Source organism: Mirounga leonina, unplaced genomic scaffold, assembly GCF_011800145.1.
Source record: "Mirounga leonina isolate KUSES-001 unplaced genomic scaffold, KU_Mleo_1.0 Mir_82, whole genome shotgun sequence".
NCBI classification, from domain to species: Eukaryota; Metazoa; Chordata; class Mammalia; order Carnivora; family Phocidae; genus Mirounga; species Mirounga leonina.
Genome location: NW_023270825.1, coordinates 31,610,548 through 31,628,238, shown reverse-complemented (window position 1 = coordinate 31,628,238; position 17,691 = coordinate 31,610,548). Strand labels below are relative to the sequence as shown.

Here is a 17,691-nt window from a genome sequence, read left to right as displayed (position 1 = left end):
CAAGGGCTTAAGGGACAGAAAGATGGGACCTCACAACTGGTTGATGAACAAGACAAAATGAGTTTTTACTGCAGCAAGATAAACAGAGGCTAGGCATAAGGCAGAATTTCCTGAGAATGAGGGTGCTTTGAACTGAAAAGAAATAATTAAGATGTAAATTTTTTTTTTTTTTTTTTTTTTTGCAGAACTTTTCAAATAGGATACATACCCACTGATTCATGTACTGGAGGGCCTGCTGGGATGTGTGTGTGTGAGGGGGCAGAATGAGGTCAGCATAAAGGTCCTTTAAAGCTCAAAGTCAAGAGATTGCACCTCTAGGGTGAGGTGTCAGAACAAGGAGGCCTCCACCAGGTCCAACTGTGGGAATGGCCAGAGGGTCTCCAAGACAGGATGGGTGCTTTGAGTCCCAGGTCTCAAGACACTGAGGCAAGGAGCCACATCCTTAGACCCTCACCCCTCTGCCCTCCAGCCCAACTCTGCCCTGGAGATGCCATGGCCACTTTTCATGTAGAACTCCTGATTGATCATCCTTCCTCTTAAAAACCAACAGGTAACTACAGGGAATCCCAAAAGGTGACAAGGAGGGAAATTCCTTCCCTGTGGGGCCCTGGAAAGAGCAAGGTCATAGGGAACAGGCCGACATGCCCCACAAGGAGGGCTGGGGGTAGCAATCCACCTGAAGTCACTAGGGCCACTTCCCTTGAAGGCTGGGGAGAGGGACCCGGGGGAGCCAGTGGTCTCTGTACTGACATAGGTAAGCTATGTCCAGCATGGTGACCAAGTGGGTAAGAATCAGAGATGGCCACGCATCACAGGCAAGTAGCAGTTACCACTGATACCATAACAAGGATACCATGTATCATTACTGTGATGTTTCATGGATAAAGCCCTCCTTGGCCTTGTTACCCTCCTGATTCATCTTGAAATCCTGGGCTCAGTGGTCCTAAGCTTTGACTTGTGTTCACTTTGTCAAACCGGCAGACTGAATGAGGCCTGTGTTTGTGGAATTTTAGGAGATGGATCCTGGGAGCCTCCCTCGGGAGCCCCACCCATCCCCCCGGAGCCTGCTGCCTGTTCCAGGGTCAAGGCAGGCTCCTTTGGATGAAGTCTGGGGGACTTGCCCAGTGGCCCACCTGGGGATTTTTCACAGAGACCCGCCTCTTTCCCAAGCCTGCAACTCAGCCTGCCCATGCCCAGGTGGCTTTACCCGGAGAGACTGAGAAAACTGATCATTATAACCAGGATATCTGCCTTTGGAAAGAAAGCACAGGCACCACAGAAGAAGAGTACTTTCTTTAGAAACGGCAATGGCCCGTCTGCAAACTCCACCAGGGGTGCCTCCGCCCTCAAGGGACAGCCCCGCTCCCACAGTTCCCTTTAGGAAAGAAGCAGGCTCCTGGAATCCTGATTTAATTTCAGGGGAAAAAAAAAAAAAGACAGGTAGAAAGTTCAAGACCTTGACCCGTTTCTTTCGCTCACTGTGTAACTCCCCCTGCAGAAGCCTACAAGGTGACACCTGCTTCCACATTGGTCCCTTTACAAAGAAGGGTTTGGTCATCCACCACCCCTAGCCCAGGAGGCCACAGAGGCCATGCAGGGAAGTAAGACCTTTGGGACATACCCGCTGAGGTGGAAGGCAAGTGAGATCCTTGGCTGGGGGGGGGGGGATGCCTACCCCAGTTGTCCCACTTTCTAGTTTTCTAGAAATTGTTTCTCCTGTAGCTACAAGAACTCCATCACTACAGGGGATTTAGGAGAGAGGTACCCAGAACCACCAAGTCATGAAGACGGCTCAAAGGAGAGATTTGTTCTAGGGGAGGAAAGATTCATTCTCTGAGAGAAAAAGAAATTGAAGCACCATCAGAACACTGACCCTGGAAGAATCCTTCCTGCAAGAGGAGGGCTGCTTTGGAACCGAGAAGAAGAACCAGACTGCCCAGCCTTTCTGATGTTAACAGAATTTGCATGAGATAAAGGACATAAGCACAAATATCATTAATGGGCTGAGAAAATATTTTTAACGCTAGGCAAAAGGATTACTCCTAAATGCCAAAGGAAGACTTCTAGAAATTTGTGTTTATCTTCCCTTGGTTTGTTTTTTCATGACTTGCTTTAAGTTATATTATTATACAGCTTAACACAGAACGATCTGTTTGGTTTTATGATAGTGTTGTTTTTCCCAAGTTAGGGACTATTATTCCTGGAGTACTAACAACTTAGCTATCCCACATGAAACTCAGCTATCCCAATCCAGGCTGCTACTCTAAAAAGCAACGTCAAATTCGCTGGTCCAGGTAGTTAATTAAGGTGACGTCTAACATCCAAATGTGGCCAAATGACGCACAATGGCTCTGTCACCCACCATCCACATGAATGCCACCAAAATGTCATCTGTGACCTTTTTAGTCAAAATTTCCCAAATCTACCTAGAATTGCCCATTTCCTTCCTCCCACAGCTCAGCCCTTCCCTGTGTCTAAATCAGCACCCAGCCCCGGTGTCCCCACCAGCGGGGCCCGTGGGCAAAGGGGCTCAGCTCCCCACCTGCCATCTCCCACTTCCCCTGGGTGCCTCGCTCTGGGCAGCGGGAGAGCCCCGGCCAGCAGGGCTAACTCGCCCTCCCCTCGCAGCTATGCTGTCACACCTCCAAGCTGTCACATACGTTGTGACTGCCTTCCCCACACTTGCCACCTCTTCACTTGAGGGCCCCTACTCAACCCTGAAGACCCCCAAGCTCAAGTTCAAGAAAGCACGCATGTTGTGCAGCCCTGCAGCCCTCCAGCCTGCCCCGCCCCCGCTCAGTCTGCAGCAAAGCGGGCACTGATTGGACCGCAGCTATTGTTGGCTTCTAGGTGTAAGGGCTTCCCCCAGATGGACCGTGAATCCCTTGAGGGCAGGAATGGGGTTTCTTTCCCGTAGGAGATTCACAATGTGAAAAAAGCAAGCAACCGACGGGCCAGAGAGATGCAAACATCACCATCTACTCCTGAAAGCATCCAGAAACACCTACAGCAGAGCTAGTCTGTGCCTTAGATGGTTATTTCTCACGATCGTTCCCAATAGACCATGAACTTTAAAGCACAAACTACATAAACAAAATCTGTTGCTTTCTGTTGATTCTATATCGACACGGGGGGAGAGGAGGGGAAAAGGAAACTGAGAAAGAATCAGAACCCAAACCAACATGTCAAACAGAAGTCGGTCCTCGTCCAACAAGGAAAACCAATGATGTGCACTTGCGTGCCATACGCCTGTACGGGTACGTGGACTACTTGGCACGCTCGCGCGCACGCGTGTGGACACGTGTGTGCATGCAAGGCACTCCGCTGCCTTTCTAGTTCCACCGTCCAAGGCTTGACAAGAGGAAGACAGTGGTGGGGATGGAGGGCCCTGGGCATGGGTTTCAGGATATGTCCCCCGGCTGGCACGAGACATGGAGACGGTCAAGACAAGAAGAGTGTGTGAGTCTGAAAGAACCCTCCTTCTTCCATAGGGGAGGGCGAAGCTTCCCCTCCCCCCGCCCCGGCCCGCTTGGCTCTAAGCAGTTGCCTGAATCCTTAGAAGCGTTCCGGGACGACTCTGGGAGAGACTCTCGACCCAGGACATGAGAGGCACACCACCCTTACCCCACCCCCAGCCCCACACTGGTGACCTTGTCCTTGAATGTGGACAAAAGGAGCGTGAAATGGTTGCAACAAGGATGAGAGGGAGGGAGGAGGGCATGGGGGGAGGTGGCATGAGGTCTGGGAGGGAGGAAAGCAGGCTGCTCCATGCACACGCACATACGCACGCACGCGCGCGCGCACACACACACTCCCGTCCGAGCACCATCATCAGCCAGGACACAGGGAAGGCCAGTGTCAGCAGGCATGAAGCCCAGGACAGAACCCTTGGAGGAGCAGGGGAGGGAGGGGAAGAGCTGGAAAGAGGAAACCCCCACAGCAGAGCGCCCTCTAGCTACGGACGCAGGCAAGCGGGCCCTCTGTTGGTTATCAGGGCTGGGGGCCCGCCCCCGAAGTAGAGATGCTGCTCACAGCCTGGCTGAAAGGTTGGGGGGTCAGAGGGGCCAGAAGAAGCTGGCAAGACAGCAGCAGTGGAGGCGGGACAGAGAGAAACAGGAAGCAAGAGGCAGACCAGAGAAGAGGTTGGAAGGGGCGGGAGATCTTGGGAGGGCCAGGACACCTGTGAGGAAGCCTCCACCCGGGACAGCTCTCCTGTCTCCGTGCCAACGAGGCGAGGCCCGGAAGGAAGGCGGGGAGGGTTCTGGGTGCCCATCCAGCCAGGGAACAGGGCTGCCGCTAGCCCATACGGTGTTTCTGTGGGATGGTTTAAAGGCGCCTCTCCCCAAGGCACTTCTAATGGAAAACTATCATACTGATAGGTTAGAGCCTATTTTTCCTGCCCTCTGCAGGAAATATTCACACCTCCATGGTCTATGGGGCACCCGTGGCACCCGTGTGGAGTGTGCAGCCTGCACCACGCCCATGGCAGGCCTGGCTGGGAAGGGCGCTGAGCCTCTGGCCTGGATACCAGGGAGAAGGCAGGAAGATTTCCCCCTGCCTCTCCTGCTGGGTAATTTCAGAGGGTGGTCTTGCCTAAGCGGGAAGGAGAGAACACAAAGGGGTCCTGAATGTTTCAGGGAGTAGTCAGGAAGCACAGCCAGGAGTTGTGCCGCTTGGGATAAGGGCCCTTGACTCAGGATCCAGGGAAGGAGCTGAGACCACAAGCTCCCTTCTCATCTGTGGCCTCCACTACCCAGCGTGTACACACAGAGACACGGGGGCCAGCCAGAGGCTGGGGCTCTCGGGCGTCTTCAGGTGTCCTGGCCAAGGTTCAGAGAACACAAGAGGCAGGGGGCCTTCTCAAGTCCCTCCTGTCACTGCAGGGGCCGTGGCCCCCCGGGACTGTTGCTGGAGCATCCCGGGAGGATGGAAGAGGTGGGCGGAGGGTGGCAGGGAGAGCGGGCGAGGCCGAGGGAGAGCTCACCTTCTGCGCACCCAAGAAGGCGTGGCAGTGACATGAAACAATAGGTCACATGGCCTTCCCATCCAGCCTTAGCGTGCCTACACATCTGCACAGAGAAGGAGAAGAGGTTGAGAGGAGAAAGGGGGGTGGCAGCAGCACAGAATAAACCCAAACAGCCATGGCGGCCAGAGAGAACACAGGATGGTCGCAGAGACAGCAAATGAGGGGATTGGCAGAAAGAGGAGAAATGAGATGGTGGGAGGGGAAAGTGGTGGGGAGGGGAGAGCACAGACCGAGACAGGGAAGGGGGAGAGAGGGCAGAGGGGAAGGCTGGGCAGAGGTGCAGGGAGCACCCCCATCATGCATTTGGAGACAGGTCACTCAGACTCCATGCGGAGGGTGGGAAATCTGCCTGAGCACATCCATGTGATGGGACAGGTCCTCGGCCCGAAACCACGAAGCCCGGCCTGTTGTGTTTCCAGGGTCCTGCCTGTGAGAGGGGTCTAGGAGAGGGGCTTCTGCTCCCTGAGCTAAGCCTAGTAACAAAAATATTCAAATCTTCAATGTCTGCAGTGTGAATGGGTGCTCTTTAGTTGTGGTACCCTTGTGCAGTGCGGAACCTGCACAACTGGACTTTAAACTCAGGCCTCCCTGAGCAAAACTGAGCCAGAGCATTTGAAGGGGCTCACAGCTGCCCACCTCCCCCCTCCCCCCGCACTCCAAGGGGTTGTGCTTATGTCTGCGAACACAGAGTGCAGAGTGACCCCACATGCGGGTCCCAGGCAGGATATAGAAGGATATAAAAGGCACCAGGGCCCAAAAAAGCTGTGGACAGATTTGCTAAATCATGCCCGTGACTGGGAGAAAGGTGGGGGCTTCGTGACACCTTTGTAAAATAGGTCAGTGGAGACAGGAGATGCCTCCCCAGGGGAAGCCCCGCGGCTCTGTGAAAGCCTGTAGCTTCAACAAAGGTGGGCACAGAGGGGCTGTTGCCCACTGTGCCTCCCAGGTGTCCAGAACCCCCAGCCTGATTTCACACATGCAGCTCTTCCTGCTCAAGCCGGGCCTCTGGGCCCCAGAAGGCGAGCTCTAGCCCAGGCTTCTCAGAGACTGTAGAGGAAGAGGAGAGAAGGAGCGGAGATAGGGTGGGAGAGAGCCGAGCAAGAGCGTGCGCCACGTTGGCACCGGGAGCTAACTCTACCAAAGAGACAGACCATCCGGACCCTGTTGCCAGGGAGAGGCGGGTGGGGTGGGGTGGGGGTGCATGGTTTGGGGCCCGGCATCAGGTGTGCTGCGAGACGAAGGAGCAGGGGGCCCCAGATACCTTCTGGGCTCCAGAGAAGGCGTGGTAGAAGCTGGACACGTAAGTCATGATGGCTTTCTCATCTGGGCGGGCGGTTCCGACGATGTCTGTCAAGAAATATCTGGAGTTAAAAGCCAGCTGGCGAACACGTGATGCACTTCCTGATGTGACTTGGAAAGAAGTTTACAGAAGGTCCAAGTCTTCTTGCCCAAATGCTGAGCCTGAATCCTACCCGCTTCTGGCATCAACCTCCACTTACAGGAATAGAAGAGGTAGAGGGAGCAGAGAAACAGTGTCCCAAGGAAGCAAACGACAAACCCAGAATAAGGAACGTTCCACGAGCAGCTGGCCCCGTTTCTGCAACAAGTTCAGTGGCAGGAATAAAAAGGAACGGAGGGAGGAGGGGGGTGCTACAGACGGGAAAAGACAGAAGAAACAGAACAACTAAATGCTACGTGCAGACTTATTGGGAACCTGATTAAAACAAACCAACTCTCGAAAGAACCAACTGGGGAAATTTTATTTTGAATTGGGCAGTAGATATATCAAGGAATTACAGTCACCTTGCTAGGTATGAAATTTGTTTTACGGTTACATAAGAAGATATCCAAATTTTTAAGTATGTATTCTGAAGTATGTAGTGGTGAAATGCTGTGATGTCTGGGATTTGTTTTAAAATATTTCAACTAAGAAAACAAAAGGGGGAAAAAGTGGCAAAATCTAATTGTTTCTTTGGGATGATGGCTATATGAAAGTTTATATACTATTCTTCCTGCTTTTGCACAGATTGGAAAATGGTCCCAGACAGACATTGTCATCAACTATCATCTCTCCCTCCTAGTCTCTTAAGGGCCCAGTCATCTTTCTAAAAAGTCACTTGCTTTTCCATAAATGCTGGATATCCCCTCCCTTTCCCCTACAAGTTAGGTGTGGATATAGACCCCAAATTCCTAACCACCCCTGCGAAGTACTCATCACTGAGAGCTCTCTGTGAATGCACATGTTAATAGACTTCTCTTTGCTTTTCTCTTGTTAATCTGTCTTTTGCCAGTCTAATTTACAGGATCCCAGCTGGAGTGCCTAAGAAAGTAGGGGAAAAGAGTTTTTCCCTCCCTACAACAAAGGAACACTGTTCCACCCCAGCACCCACCACCCCAGCTCCAAGACAGAAATAAGAACAGGCAGTTGATGCAGATCAGCCTCAAGGGCACCAGCTAGCCTCCCCTCCAAACGGCAGGGAATGAGGAATCCGTGATAGGCACGTGCCCCCCGGGGCTCCCCAGATGAGGTCGCAGAGCCAGGCCTCTTCCCCTCCCACCTCGGGCCGTTGGGGCCCACCCAGCTTGGTCACAGAGTGGGGGGTGGGAGGGATGAGGGGGAGGGCAGGTAAGAAGAGATGCAGGCACAGAAGGAAACACCTTTTACCTTCAGCATCCAACATCTTGGGGATGTCCAGGTACTTCTCTGCCACATCAAAGGCTGTGTTCAGATTTGTGAGTGGGTCGTCCTAGAGGAAGAAGAGGATGAAGGCATGGGGGGCCCAAGAAGCCACTGGTCACCCACACCTGGGTGATCAAAGACGGGGGTGCAGAGAGGATGTCTATGGCCCCCTGGTCCCCAGGGCCCAGCTCTGGGTGTACAAGGCCGGCTTCCCCTCTAGAGCTTGCTGGGTGGGCGTTTAAAGTGCCATTTTTCCTCCTCAAGTCTCAGTTTGTCAGAGAAAGAGCGTAAAGCATACTGGCCTGCAGCCCAAGAAAGAACGGCTAAGAAGTACACACCGGGAGCAGTTCACAGGCCTGGGCGCTGCTCGTCTTGGCTCCTGGTTTCAGCTCTGCCAGGAGCCGGTGCGACTGCTCAGCAACCCACCCTCGGCTTCCCCTCTGCTATTTAGGAGTCGGACTAGGAGACCTCAAGCTGCTCGCATTCCATGAAATTTTGGGGGCTCCTTCAAACAGCCACAATTTCTGACTTCTGCTACCATCTCCAGAACACAGACTGGGGACTGGGAAGGATGTGTAGAAAGCAGAGCCCATGGGCACCGTGGGTGGGAATGCAAGCTAGTGCAGCTGCTGGGAACACAGTATGGAGGGTCCTCAAGCAGTTAAACCTCGGCCTGCCTGCCATATGACTCAGCAGTCCCACTTCTGGGTATACAGCCCAAAGAACTGGAAGCAGGGACTCAAACCGATATCTGCACGCCCATATTCATGGCAGCAATTTTCACAAGAGCCATGAGGCAAAAATAATACAACTGCCCACTGACAGATGAGCAGGCAAACCAATGTGGTGTCCATACAATGGATTATCATCCTGCCTTCAAAAGGAAGGAGATTCTGACACCTGCTACCACCTGGGTCAGCCTTGAAAACATTCGCTCAGGGAAATAAGCCAGACACAAATACTGTATGATTCACTTATACGAGGCATCTAGGGTAGTCAAGTTCATTGAGTCAGAAAGTAGGATGGTGGCTGCCGGGGGAGTGGGGAGCGGGGCGTGATGGTTTCATGGGTGCAGGGTCTCAGTTGTGCAGGACCAAGAGCATGGGAGACACGTCCCTGCCACCATCCTGTACACCTCAGCATGGCTCAAGTGTTTATATCATACATGTTTTGTGTTTTTACATGTTACATTTTATGTTTTACCAGAATTAAAAATTTTTTTTAACGTGGGGAAAAAACCACTACATAGCAATGGGAGTTTCTTGTGGTTCCTCCCCCACTATTTCCTGGCTCCCCAGACTAACCTACAGCAACCTGGTTTTTCCAGCCCAGGACTCAGTGTCCCCGTTTGCAAAGACAAGAATCACAAAGTTACAAAGAAATAAATACATTCATCCAGGATGCTTTCAGGAAGAAACTGCTCAAAATAGAGAAGGTGGAGTCCTTCTGGGAAAGTTGCTGACAGCTTCCAGAATGATAAAAAAAAAAAAAAAAAAAAACAATGCCAAGCAGTGAAAGTCACTTCCGTCCAGGGCCTCAAGCAGCCCTCAGGCCCCGGGCAACACCCGCCGGCCACACCCGCCGGCCACACTCAGCTTCCAGGCACAGCCAGGCTCCCAGGCCCAGCTAAGGCCACAGCGGGAAGGAAGAGCATCCTGGCCAGAGCCCCACAGCTCTCCCCTACGTTCAAACGCCACTTGGCTCCAGCAACCTGTGCTTTCTGGAAAGCATCCATGGTTCAGTGGGACCAGGTGTGTGCTAGGATTTGGACTGGATTTTACTGATGCTATTAAGGAGAGGAGAGACAGACACAGTGAAACAGTGAAAAGACAAGACATGCGGGGGTGGGCGGCTGGCTGGATAGCAAAGGGCCCTAGACTCTCACCTCCCAGAGGGCCAAGACCCTACACTCTGTGGCATGGGGGGAGGGACTGGAGAGCTACAGTCAGCAGGGCCCCTCTCTATGTGGGGTGGCAGACGGCTATGGGTTAACCGTCTGTACCCCAGCACATGGACACAGGAACAGACACATGCACAACTATCACCTAGGTGCATCAGGCAAACAGTAAGGAGGTGTGTGATGATGTCTTTGAAAGAAAAAGATCACCACCTCTAGGGTTTCCTGCCTCGGCTGTTTAATTCGGCCACACAGCGTTCGGGTAAGTCAGGGGGTTCTCAACCTGATTTTCTTTTCTTGCGAGGCAGCTGAGCTGGAGTGCAGGGACCCTCCCACCCACTAAGACGGTGGCTTGGGAAGAGCTGGACCCCTGACCAAAGACACGTGCAGGGCCAAGCCATGGGCTTCTCTCCTTCACAAGATGGGCCTGAGGGGGGTCCGGGTGGCTCAGTCGTTTAAGCGTCTGCCTTCAGCTCAGGTCATGATCTCAGGGTCCTGGGATCGAGTCCCACATCAGGCTCCCTGATCAGCGGGGAGCCTGCTTCTCCCTCTCCCATTTCCCCCTGCTTGTGCTCTCTCTCTCTGTGTCAAATAAATAAATAAAATCTTAAAAAAACAAACAAACAAAAAAACAAGGTGGGCCCGGGGTCCAGCCTCAGGCTTCGACCTGGCTTCGAGTGACTGGAGGATATGGGAGTCTACTTCTTTTCTCCCCCACACCCTGGAAACTAAGGCCCTGACACCATGATGGACTTGCCAGAGCAGCTCCCGCACTGGCAACATCAAGCCTGGCCTCTGGGGGCACAAGCCAGGTGGGGGTCTTCACTGAACACTGTGTTCTCCAAGTGTCAGGGTCAAGTGGAGAAACGTAAAAACAGGCAGTCCTAGAAGCTACCTTGTCAAGAGATTCACGCACGGACCGGCAACATTCCAACTCGAGCTCTAGACCATCAGCTGAGGGTGTAGGGAGGGCTCCACGGGTGGCCTCTTGGCACCGGGATGGGCTCACAGGAGAGCTGGTGAGTGAGGTCAGAGCGGTCCCCGACAGGCCTCTCCAAGGTCTAGGCCAGCCCCGATACCAGAAGAGCTCCCACCGCCTGGTCTGCTCCTCAATATATACACATGCTCAGGAAAATCCCCCAGCAGCTTCAAGCCAAGAGCATAAGTGAAATTAAGCAGTAGCTAAAGAAAACCTCCCAGCCAAACTTCAGCAATGAGTCTGGTGGAAATCTGCTGGGACTGTACAGCAAGTCTTGGACCTGGATGGGAGCAAATGCCTCTAACATGCAATAGCTTAAATTGTGGAAGTACAATAACCATTTTATAAACCCCCAAAATAGAAGGGGAAAACGTGAGTGAAGATCCCATCACCCCAACAACATGCTGCAGGGTTCTAATACGCTGTGGGCTATTTGGGTCAGCAAGAACACGCATGCTGTGCACACAGGGAACCCAAGTAGCCCTCATAGTGGAGATGCTTTTCTCTGACTTCTACAGGCTGTCTCTGGGGCCAGTCTAAGGGGAATGACACCCCTGACCGTGGCCATGGGCTCTCAGAAGAGGGCCCCAGGCCTGCTCTTCTACCTCCCCCCTACCTGGCAGGGACCTGGCAGCCGGGAGCCACCGCACGTACCTTCCGCAGCTTCCCGTAGTCAATCAGCTCAGGCCGATGTCGGTGGATCAAGGCACAGAAGCCAAGGCCATCCTTCCAGCTGCCCGAGGGAGAGAGAAGGTGGGGGGCAAGCTGGTGAATGGGACTGGGCATTAAGTAAGGGAAAGCTCTAAACGAGGATTGCAGGGGAGGGTCCTCCTTTTTTCCAGAGATGAACACACAGTGCTTCGGAGCAGGAGTGAGGAGAAGACAGGATGGGAAGCAGCATTTCTTCCTGCCGCAATCCCAGGCACTGGGGTCAAGATTTTGGGGGCCTGGCAAGTTGAGACACCTACCACATCCAACTCTACTCTCCACCAAGGTCTCCATCCCCTCCCCTTCTCTGCTCTGTTCCAGTGCCCCAGGCTGGAACTTTCTGGACACTCTCCTTGGAGAGCTCCCCAGCAGTTCGAGGAACATCAACCGAAGGCTTATGTAGCAGCAGCTAGATCGAAGGCACCGCTGGGAGGGAAGGTGGCATCGGAGGGTCTGTGGCACCCGCCCCTCGAAAGCAACTTCTTCCCCAGGGACCTCTGCTCTGTTCTAGAGTTGCAACGAACCCAGCCAAAGGGGGCCGGAGGGTCTTGGGGGAACAGCCCAGGTTCTGCAAGAGCCCCTCAGCCCCCAGCCACTCACCTTATGTGGAAGTTCTGGATGTTGACGTTTTTGTAGGGGGCGGTCTTTCTCTGACACCACAAGAGTAGCCCTTCCTTCGCAGAAGTTTCTGTGAGGAGGGGGGCGGCAGGCAGAGAGGTCAGTGTGCGGGAAGCCCCACCCACTGTGCCCACGGGGTCCATGCTCCGCCACACGAGGGGTCTATACAAAGACCCCTAGATGCCAACCCTGGGGCTACCAGGCCACTAAGTCTGTTTCCTCAACAAAGTCTGAGAAGTTATTTGAGAAACAAAGAAGCAAGTGAGGCAGCGTTTACGAGCTAGCCACATAACACACGTAAATACTGATCTAATGGCCTTTCAAACTTTCAGAATCTCTTCCCCATCCTTCCCTTTTATTCAAAGACAGGGAGCATTACAAAGTAAATCAGCAACCCATGTCAGGTCTATGTTTGACTGGCCTATGAAATCTGAAGTCCTGGGATCTCCGCATTGGGGTATTCAGGCAGCGTAGAGTGCACACAACCGTGGGGGACAGAAGCATTAGGATCATCTAAAAAATAAAGTTTCCTTATATTTAATGCATAGGTGGACGCCATTGCTGTATGTGTGAAGCAGACACATGTCTGTAAGGTGAAGCAGGTAGGCATCTGAGGGGACCGCAGGAGCTCCCTGCACAGAAGGGCTGTAAACCACTCTGCCCCCATGTGCTCGCATCTGTGAACTGCAGAAATGGAACCCCAGCAAAGAGGGTTCATGGGTGATCTCATTTACTCTCAATTCACAAAATGGACTTTAAAATGACATGACATGATTTCTGCAAAGATAATATTTCAAGCATAAGCAAACAATGAAAAAAATCAGCAAAGCTAATGCTTCTCCTCAGCTCAAGCTCATCAGCCATATTACAAGATTAAAACAACGACAATTTAACCAGAGCTAACAAGAAATCAGCCCCCAAAGAATCAAGTTGATCTCACCAAGAAGGCAATTTGAAAATGGATTTATATCCACCATCACTCACAAGAACCATGTTCGAAGTGACTACTGTGGACACCTTTTTAACCACTTCAGCCCTAAATACCAAGCATCTATAAACCAAACTTAGGCCTTCACATGGCTATCTCATCATGTGTCAAACCAAAATTTCCAGAAGGAAGCAATTTATTCCACATTCTTCCCATCAAAAGAATTACTTTGAATAAAAATATTTATAAGATTCCTGGGCCATGAATATGAATAAAAATATATTTTGTAAAGTTTACGTATTTATTTATTTATTTTAGGAATCTCTGCACCCAGTGTGGGGCTCGAATTCACAACCCCAAGATCAAGAGTCGTAGGCTCCACCAACTGAGCCAGCCAGGCACCCCATGAATAAAAAATATTTTTAAAATATTATCTCCATCTCACCTTTTTAAAATTTGTTTTGGTATGTGTGTTTCATAATACGAATATCAATACACAAATACAATTTATTACAAAATAAATATACACATATCAGATAATAAAGCTCAAAAACTGCTGGAGTGTGGAACTAAAAGTTTAAAGAGATCGCGCGGCCCCAGACTATTAGTGGCCTCTTAAAGATCTGTGACGTGGCCACCAGAGGGGGCTATGGGAGCGAAGTGGAAGACCTCGGGTCCACTCAGAATCCTGCAACACAGCCTCCTGGCTGCCAAGCTATTTCCCTGCCCTTTTGGATTTAACAACCCAAGAGCCAATACTTCCCCACAGCACCCTTGGGCAGTCCCAAAGTGAGTGGGATTCCCTGGGGCCAGGATGTGGCCCACAATTGGGCCCCCACTGCCAGGGGTCAGGGGGTTCTCCAGGCTGAGCTCAGGGAGGAAGACGTGATGGTGAGGGCAGGGTTGATTGGGCGGGGGGAGGGGGCTTGGGGACTAATGAAACAGCAGGAGACCCACCTTCCACAGAGATGTCCTGGATGGCAAAGCGGAGGATGATGGTCCAGATCATGCCCAGGGTCATTTTCGCGTTCCCATCCACAATTTCTACAGAAATGGCATCGGGACATGTTAGGATGGCTGTTAGCAGGGGCAGAGTTAAAATTCCCAGAGTGCCCACATCACTGCATGTACCACATAGGAAATCAAAGACCACACAGCTCCAGTTTTAGGAAAAAGTAAGTATGTTTTTAAAAGTACAATTAGATATCACAGGTGCCAGGAGAGAAGTCTATTTGGGGGTGACCCGGGGAACACGAGATAGGTGATCAATTCCAGTGGGTGCATCAGGGAAGGCAAGAGAGACTGACAGAGAAGAGGGAGACATCACAAGTGTTCTGGCAACTCTGTGAGTTGGAGAAGTCTGGGCAATCACAGCTCTCAAAATAGCCATCCGTACCCAAAAAACGAGTGTAGGCAACAGAAAGGAATCAATCCAACAAAGGTTTATAAACTGACATCTTGAAGGATCCACTAAGTCACAAATCAACCCTTGGGTATCAAATGCATATTTTTTAAAAAATCAAACAACAGCTTCAAGATCACAATTAAGAGATAACCCGCTAAATTCAGTCTAAGTAACACTTTTTAGACTTTAAAAAAATGCTATAAATTCTATGAAGTAATTTCTTTTTCCTGTACCAGGCCCAGAGGCAGAGAATACAAACATAAATACCTGTCTTTAAGGAGCCTAAAACAAGGGAGCCATTTAAGGTCTTGGGGGCTGAGCCTGTGGCAATCAAATGTAGACTCCTTACCCTCACCTGCTTCCAAATCAGGAGACAGTAACCCAGCCCCTGGCAAGGTACTCTCAGCTAACAGTCTGGCATCCAAAGAGTATCTTATTTTTTCCAACCTGAAAAACTGACTATAGGAGAAACCTAACAGAACCATGAGAAGGGGTAACTTGCAGGAACTCCCAATATCCTGAGCCCATGTCCACTAGGGTCTGCTTCCCACAAACCCATTAAGCAAGAGTGGATTCCACTAAGGAAATGATATTCTAAGATCTTATCGCCTTCCTCAAAAGGGAGGGCAAAACTGCGAGCCGCTATTGGCCCAACAAGGTACAGAGCGCTGTTGCTAATTCCCGGCAGGGCGGGCAACTCCGCTGAGCCTGCATCGGGGTGCTGAGGACGAAAAGTGTCCATGTCGGGCAGGGGACAGGATGTAACTCTTCCTGCTAACAAGGGCCTTACATGCCCCTCCCAGAACCGCAGACACCAGTGGGGCACAGACCTGAGTCGGAGGAGGGCCTGGGTGAGAGACAGAAATGAGCAGTACATGACCATCTCCTTTAAGAAGTAAAAAGCCAGCCAGCACTGTGCAGAGCACGCTCGGGGGACGCAGAGGCAGTCAATCAGCTAAGAATCAGTTCATAAAGATCTGGTTTTTAAAAAATGCCCTTTTATTTGTGATTTCCAATGGTTTCATATCTATAATGTTTAAAGGGTTTATATAAATTGATAAGAAAAAGGCCAAATTCACAATAAGCAAAAGACCTGAATAAATACTTCACAAAGCATGAAATATAACCAATTTATAAGTACGTTCAATTTCTCTTGTAATTAAAGAAGATAGTATCTTCCCAGCTATTAAATTAGCAAAGTTAAAAAACAAGGAACCCACACCTTCATGTGTGTTGATGGTAATAAGCCTACCTGGCACACTGTGGCTAGAAGTGTAAATTGGTTTAAAAAAAACACTTTCTGGGGAGCCTGGGTGGCACACTTGGTTAAGCGTCCAACTCTTGGGTTTCAGCTCAGGATGTGATCTCCGGGTCGTGAGATCGAGCCCCACGTCGGGCTCCAGGCTCAGCACAGAGTCTGCTCTAGATTCCCTCTCCCTCTGCCCTTCCCGCTCATGCTCATACCGTCTGTATAAATGTTAAAACAACAACAACAACTTTCTGGGAAATAATTTGGCAACAGGATCAAGCATCTTGAAGTTGTTTGACTTTTTTTTTTTTTTAGATTTTATTTATTTATTTGACAGAGGGAGCACAAGCAGGGGGAGTGGCAGGCAAGAAGGAGAGGGAGAAGCAGGCTCCCCACTGAGCAGGGAGCCCGAAGCAGGACTCGATCCCAGGACCCTGGGACCATGATCTGAGGGGAGGCAGATGCTTAACTGACTGAGCCACCCAGGGACCCCGAAATTGTTCAACTTTTTGACAGTGAAGTCTCCCTCTAGGAATCTACACCGAGCCGATGATCTGACATACAGAGTTAAGGCTGCTGTACAGAAGAGGGTCATTTATCATGGCCCCAAGTTGGAAAGCGAGAATATACTAAGTACAAGGTGTGATGGAGTTAGATGTCCTGCCCGTCAGCCATCTGCTCAGAACCTCCACGACTTCCCACCTGACTCAGAGTCAAAGTCAGCGGCCAGTGAAGCCCTGACAGTCCCCCTCCACCCTCCCCATAGCTCTCTCCTCCCTGGATATCCACGGGACTCGCCCCTCACCTCCCTCCATCTCCACCTCATCTTCTCCTGGAAACCTCCCACTTTACTCCCTGCTTGATCTTTCTCCACCTGACACCTGTGTGTGTGTGTGTTTTCTCTCTCCCCCTTTCCAGAGCATAAGCTCCACGAGGGGAACAATTTTTCCATTTTGCATCACGGCTTAGAGCCCAGCAGAGTGCCTGGCCCAGAGACAGCCCTCCATCAACATTTGTTGAATGAATGAATGAATGAATGAATGAATGAGTACTGGAGGGCTCTACACACATATAGGTGAATGGGCAGAGGTTACCCAGGTCTGTGGCTGGGAGAACATAACCACACTCAGGCTCCTCCAGGGCAAGACCCAGATCTGGAACAGAGCACAGCTATGCTCAGCAATTAACACAGCCACTAAAAATTACATTCACGAGTTTTTAATGACCTGGAGAAATCTTTATAATATGGAAAGTGGAAAAAACAAGTGTGAAATTTCATGGACGGTGTTTCAAATACAGGGGATTTTTTTTTAATGTCTAGAAGAGGCTCCGGTGAAAGAGGCCTCCACTCTTGACCTTTCCAAGAGCAGAGGTTGCAGCACTGGCCCCCGCCTCTGCCCCATCCTATAGCCCCCTCTTGTGCCCGTGTGAAGGCCAAATACCTGGCCTCCTGTGGCCTTGAGTTCAGTGCCCTCTCAGCACTAAGGGAGACAAGAGTGGCTTCTTTTGGGGGTCTTGCCTACTTATTCCTCTCTCCCTTCCCCCAGGAACTCACTGAATTGCTCACTGAATTCTCACTCATACCAGATCCTGCAGGAAACAGGAGAGCCAAGTACAGGCAAAAAGAGTGGGGTGTGTTGACACCCCATGCCCCACCCCAGCCTCAGGGCTCACTGGCTCCCTGTCCCACCCCCAGAGCAAATCCTTTTCCCAGGCATTTGTATGTCTGGATCAGGGAGGCCCCATCTCACCAGCAGCTTTATGTCATGGGGCTGCCAAGCATGCTGGGTCCAAAAGGAGGGTCCCCAGGCCACACAACTGGGCCCTGTGGACAAAACATGAGAATGGACTATAATGTCTGCTGTGGGTACGAGAAGAAGGGGGGGGGCATGTTTCTGCCATTCCTGGTCTATAGCCAGCCAAGAAGCATTCACATCCTGCATTTACCCGCTGCCCCCACCCCAGGGATGCAGTCACCCACCCAGGATTCAGGCGGTAGAATGAAGACATTCCACATGACAGAAACTAGACCCCTGGGGGTCACCAAGCTCCCAGACCCATGCTTTAGCTACTGCACCCACCACCCCCTCCGCCCCAAGGACAGGTGATCAATTATCAAGATCACGCCCAGGCTCTTGACACCCAAAGCCATCAAGCCCCCCCCACCCCGCCCAAAGATCCTAAGACAAAAAATCCTTCCG

The 17,691-nt window shown here is 51.4% G+C and overlaps 1 protein-coding gene across 4 annotated transcripts in view; it reads right to left on the bottom strand.

Annotated features, from left to right (window-relative positions):
• ACTN1 (actinin alpha 1) overlaps nt 1-17,691 on the bottom strand; it is a 92,882-nt gene that overhangs the window by 17,387 nt on the left and 57,804 nt on the right. For all 4 annotated transcript variants that reach the window (XM_034993043.1, XM_034993044.1, XM_034993045.1 and 1 more), the window contains exons 4-8: nt 13,794-13,880; nt 11,891-11,978; nt 11,237-11,315; nt 7,692-7,773; nt 6,288-6,373 (exon numbers count right to left, since the gene is read on the bottom strand). In XM_034993043.1, the coding sequence (XP_034848934.1) occupies nt 6,288-6,373; nt 7,692-7,773; nt 11,237-11,315; nt 11,891-11,978; nt 13,794-13,880 (422 nt within the window). The remainder of the gene's footprint in view (nt 1-6,287; nt 6,374-7,691; nt 7,774-11,236; nt 11,316-11,890; nt 11,979-13,793; nt 13,881-17,691) is intronic.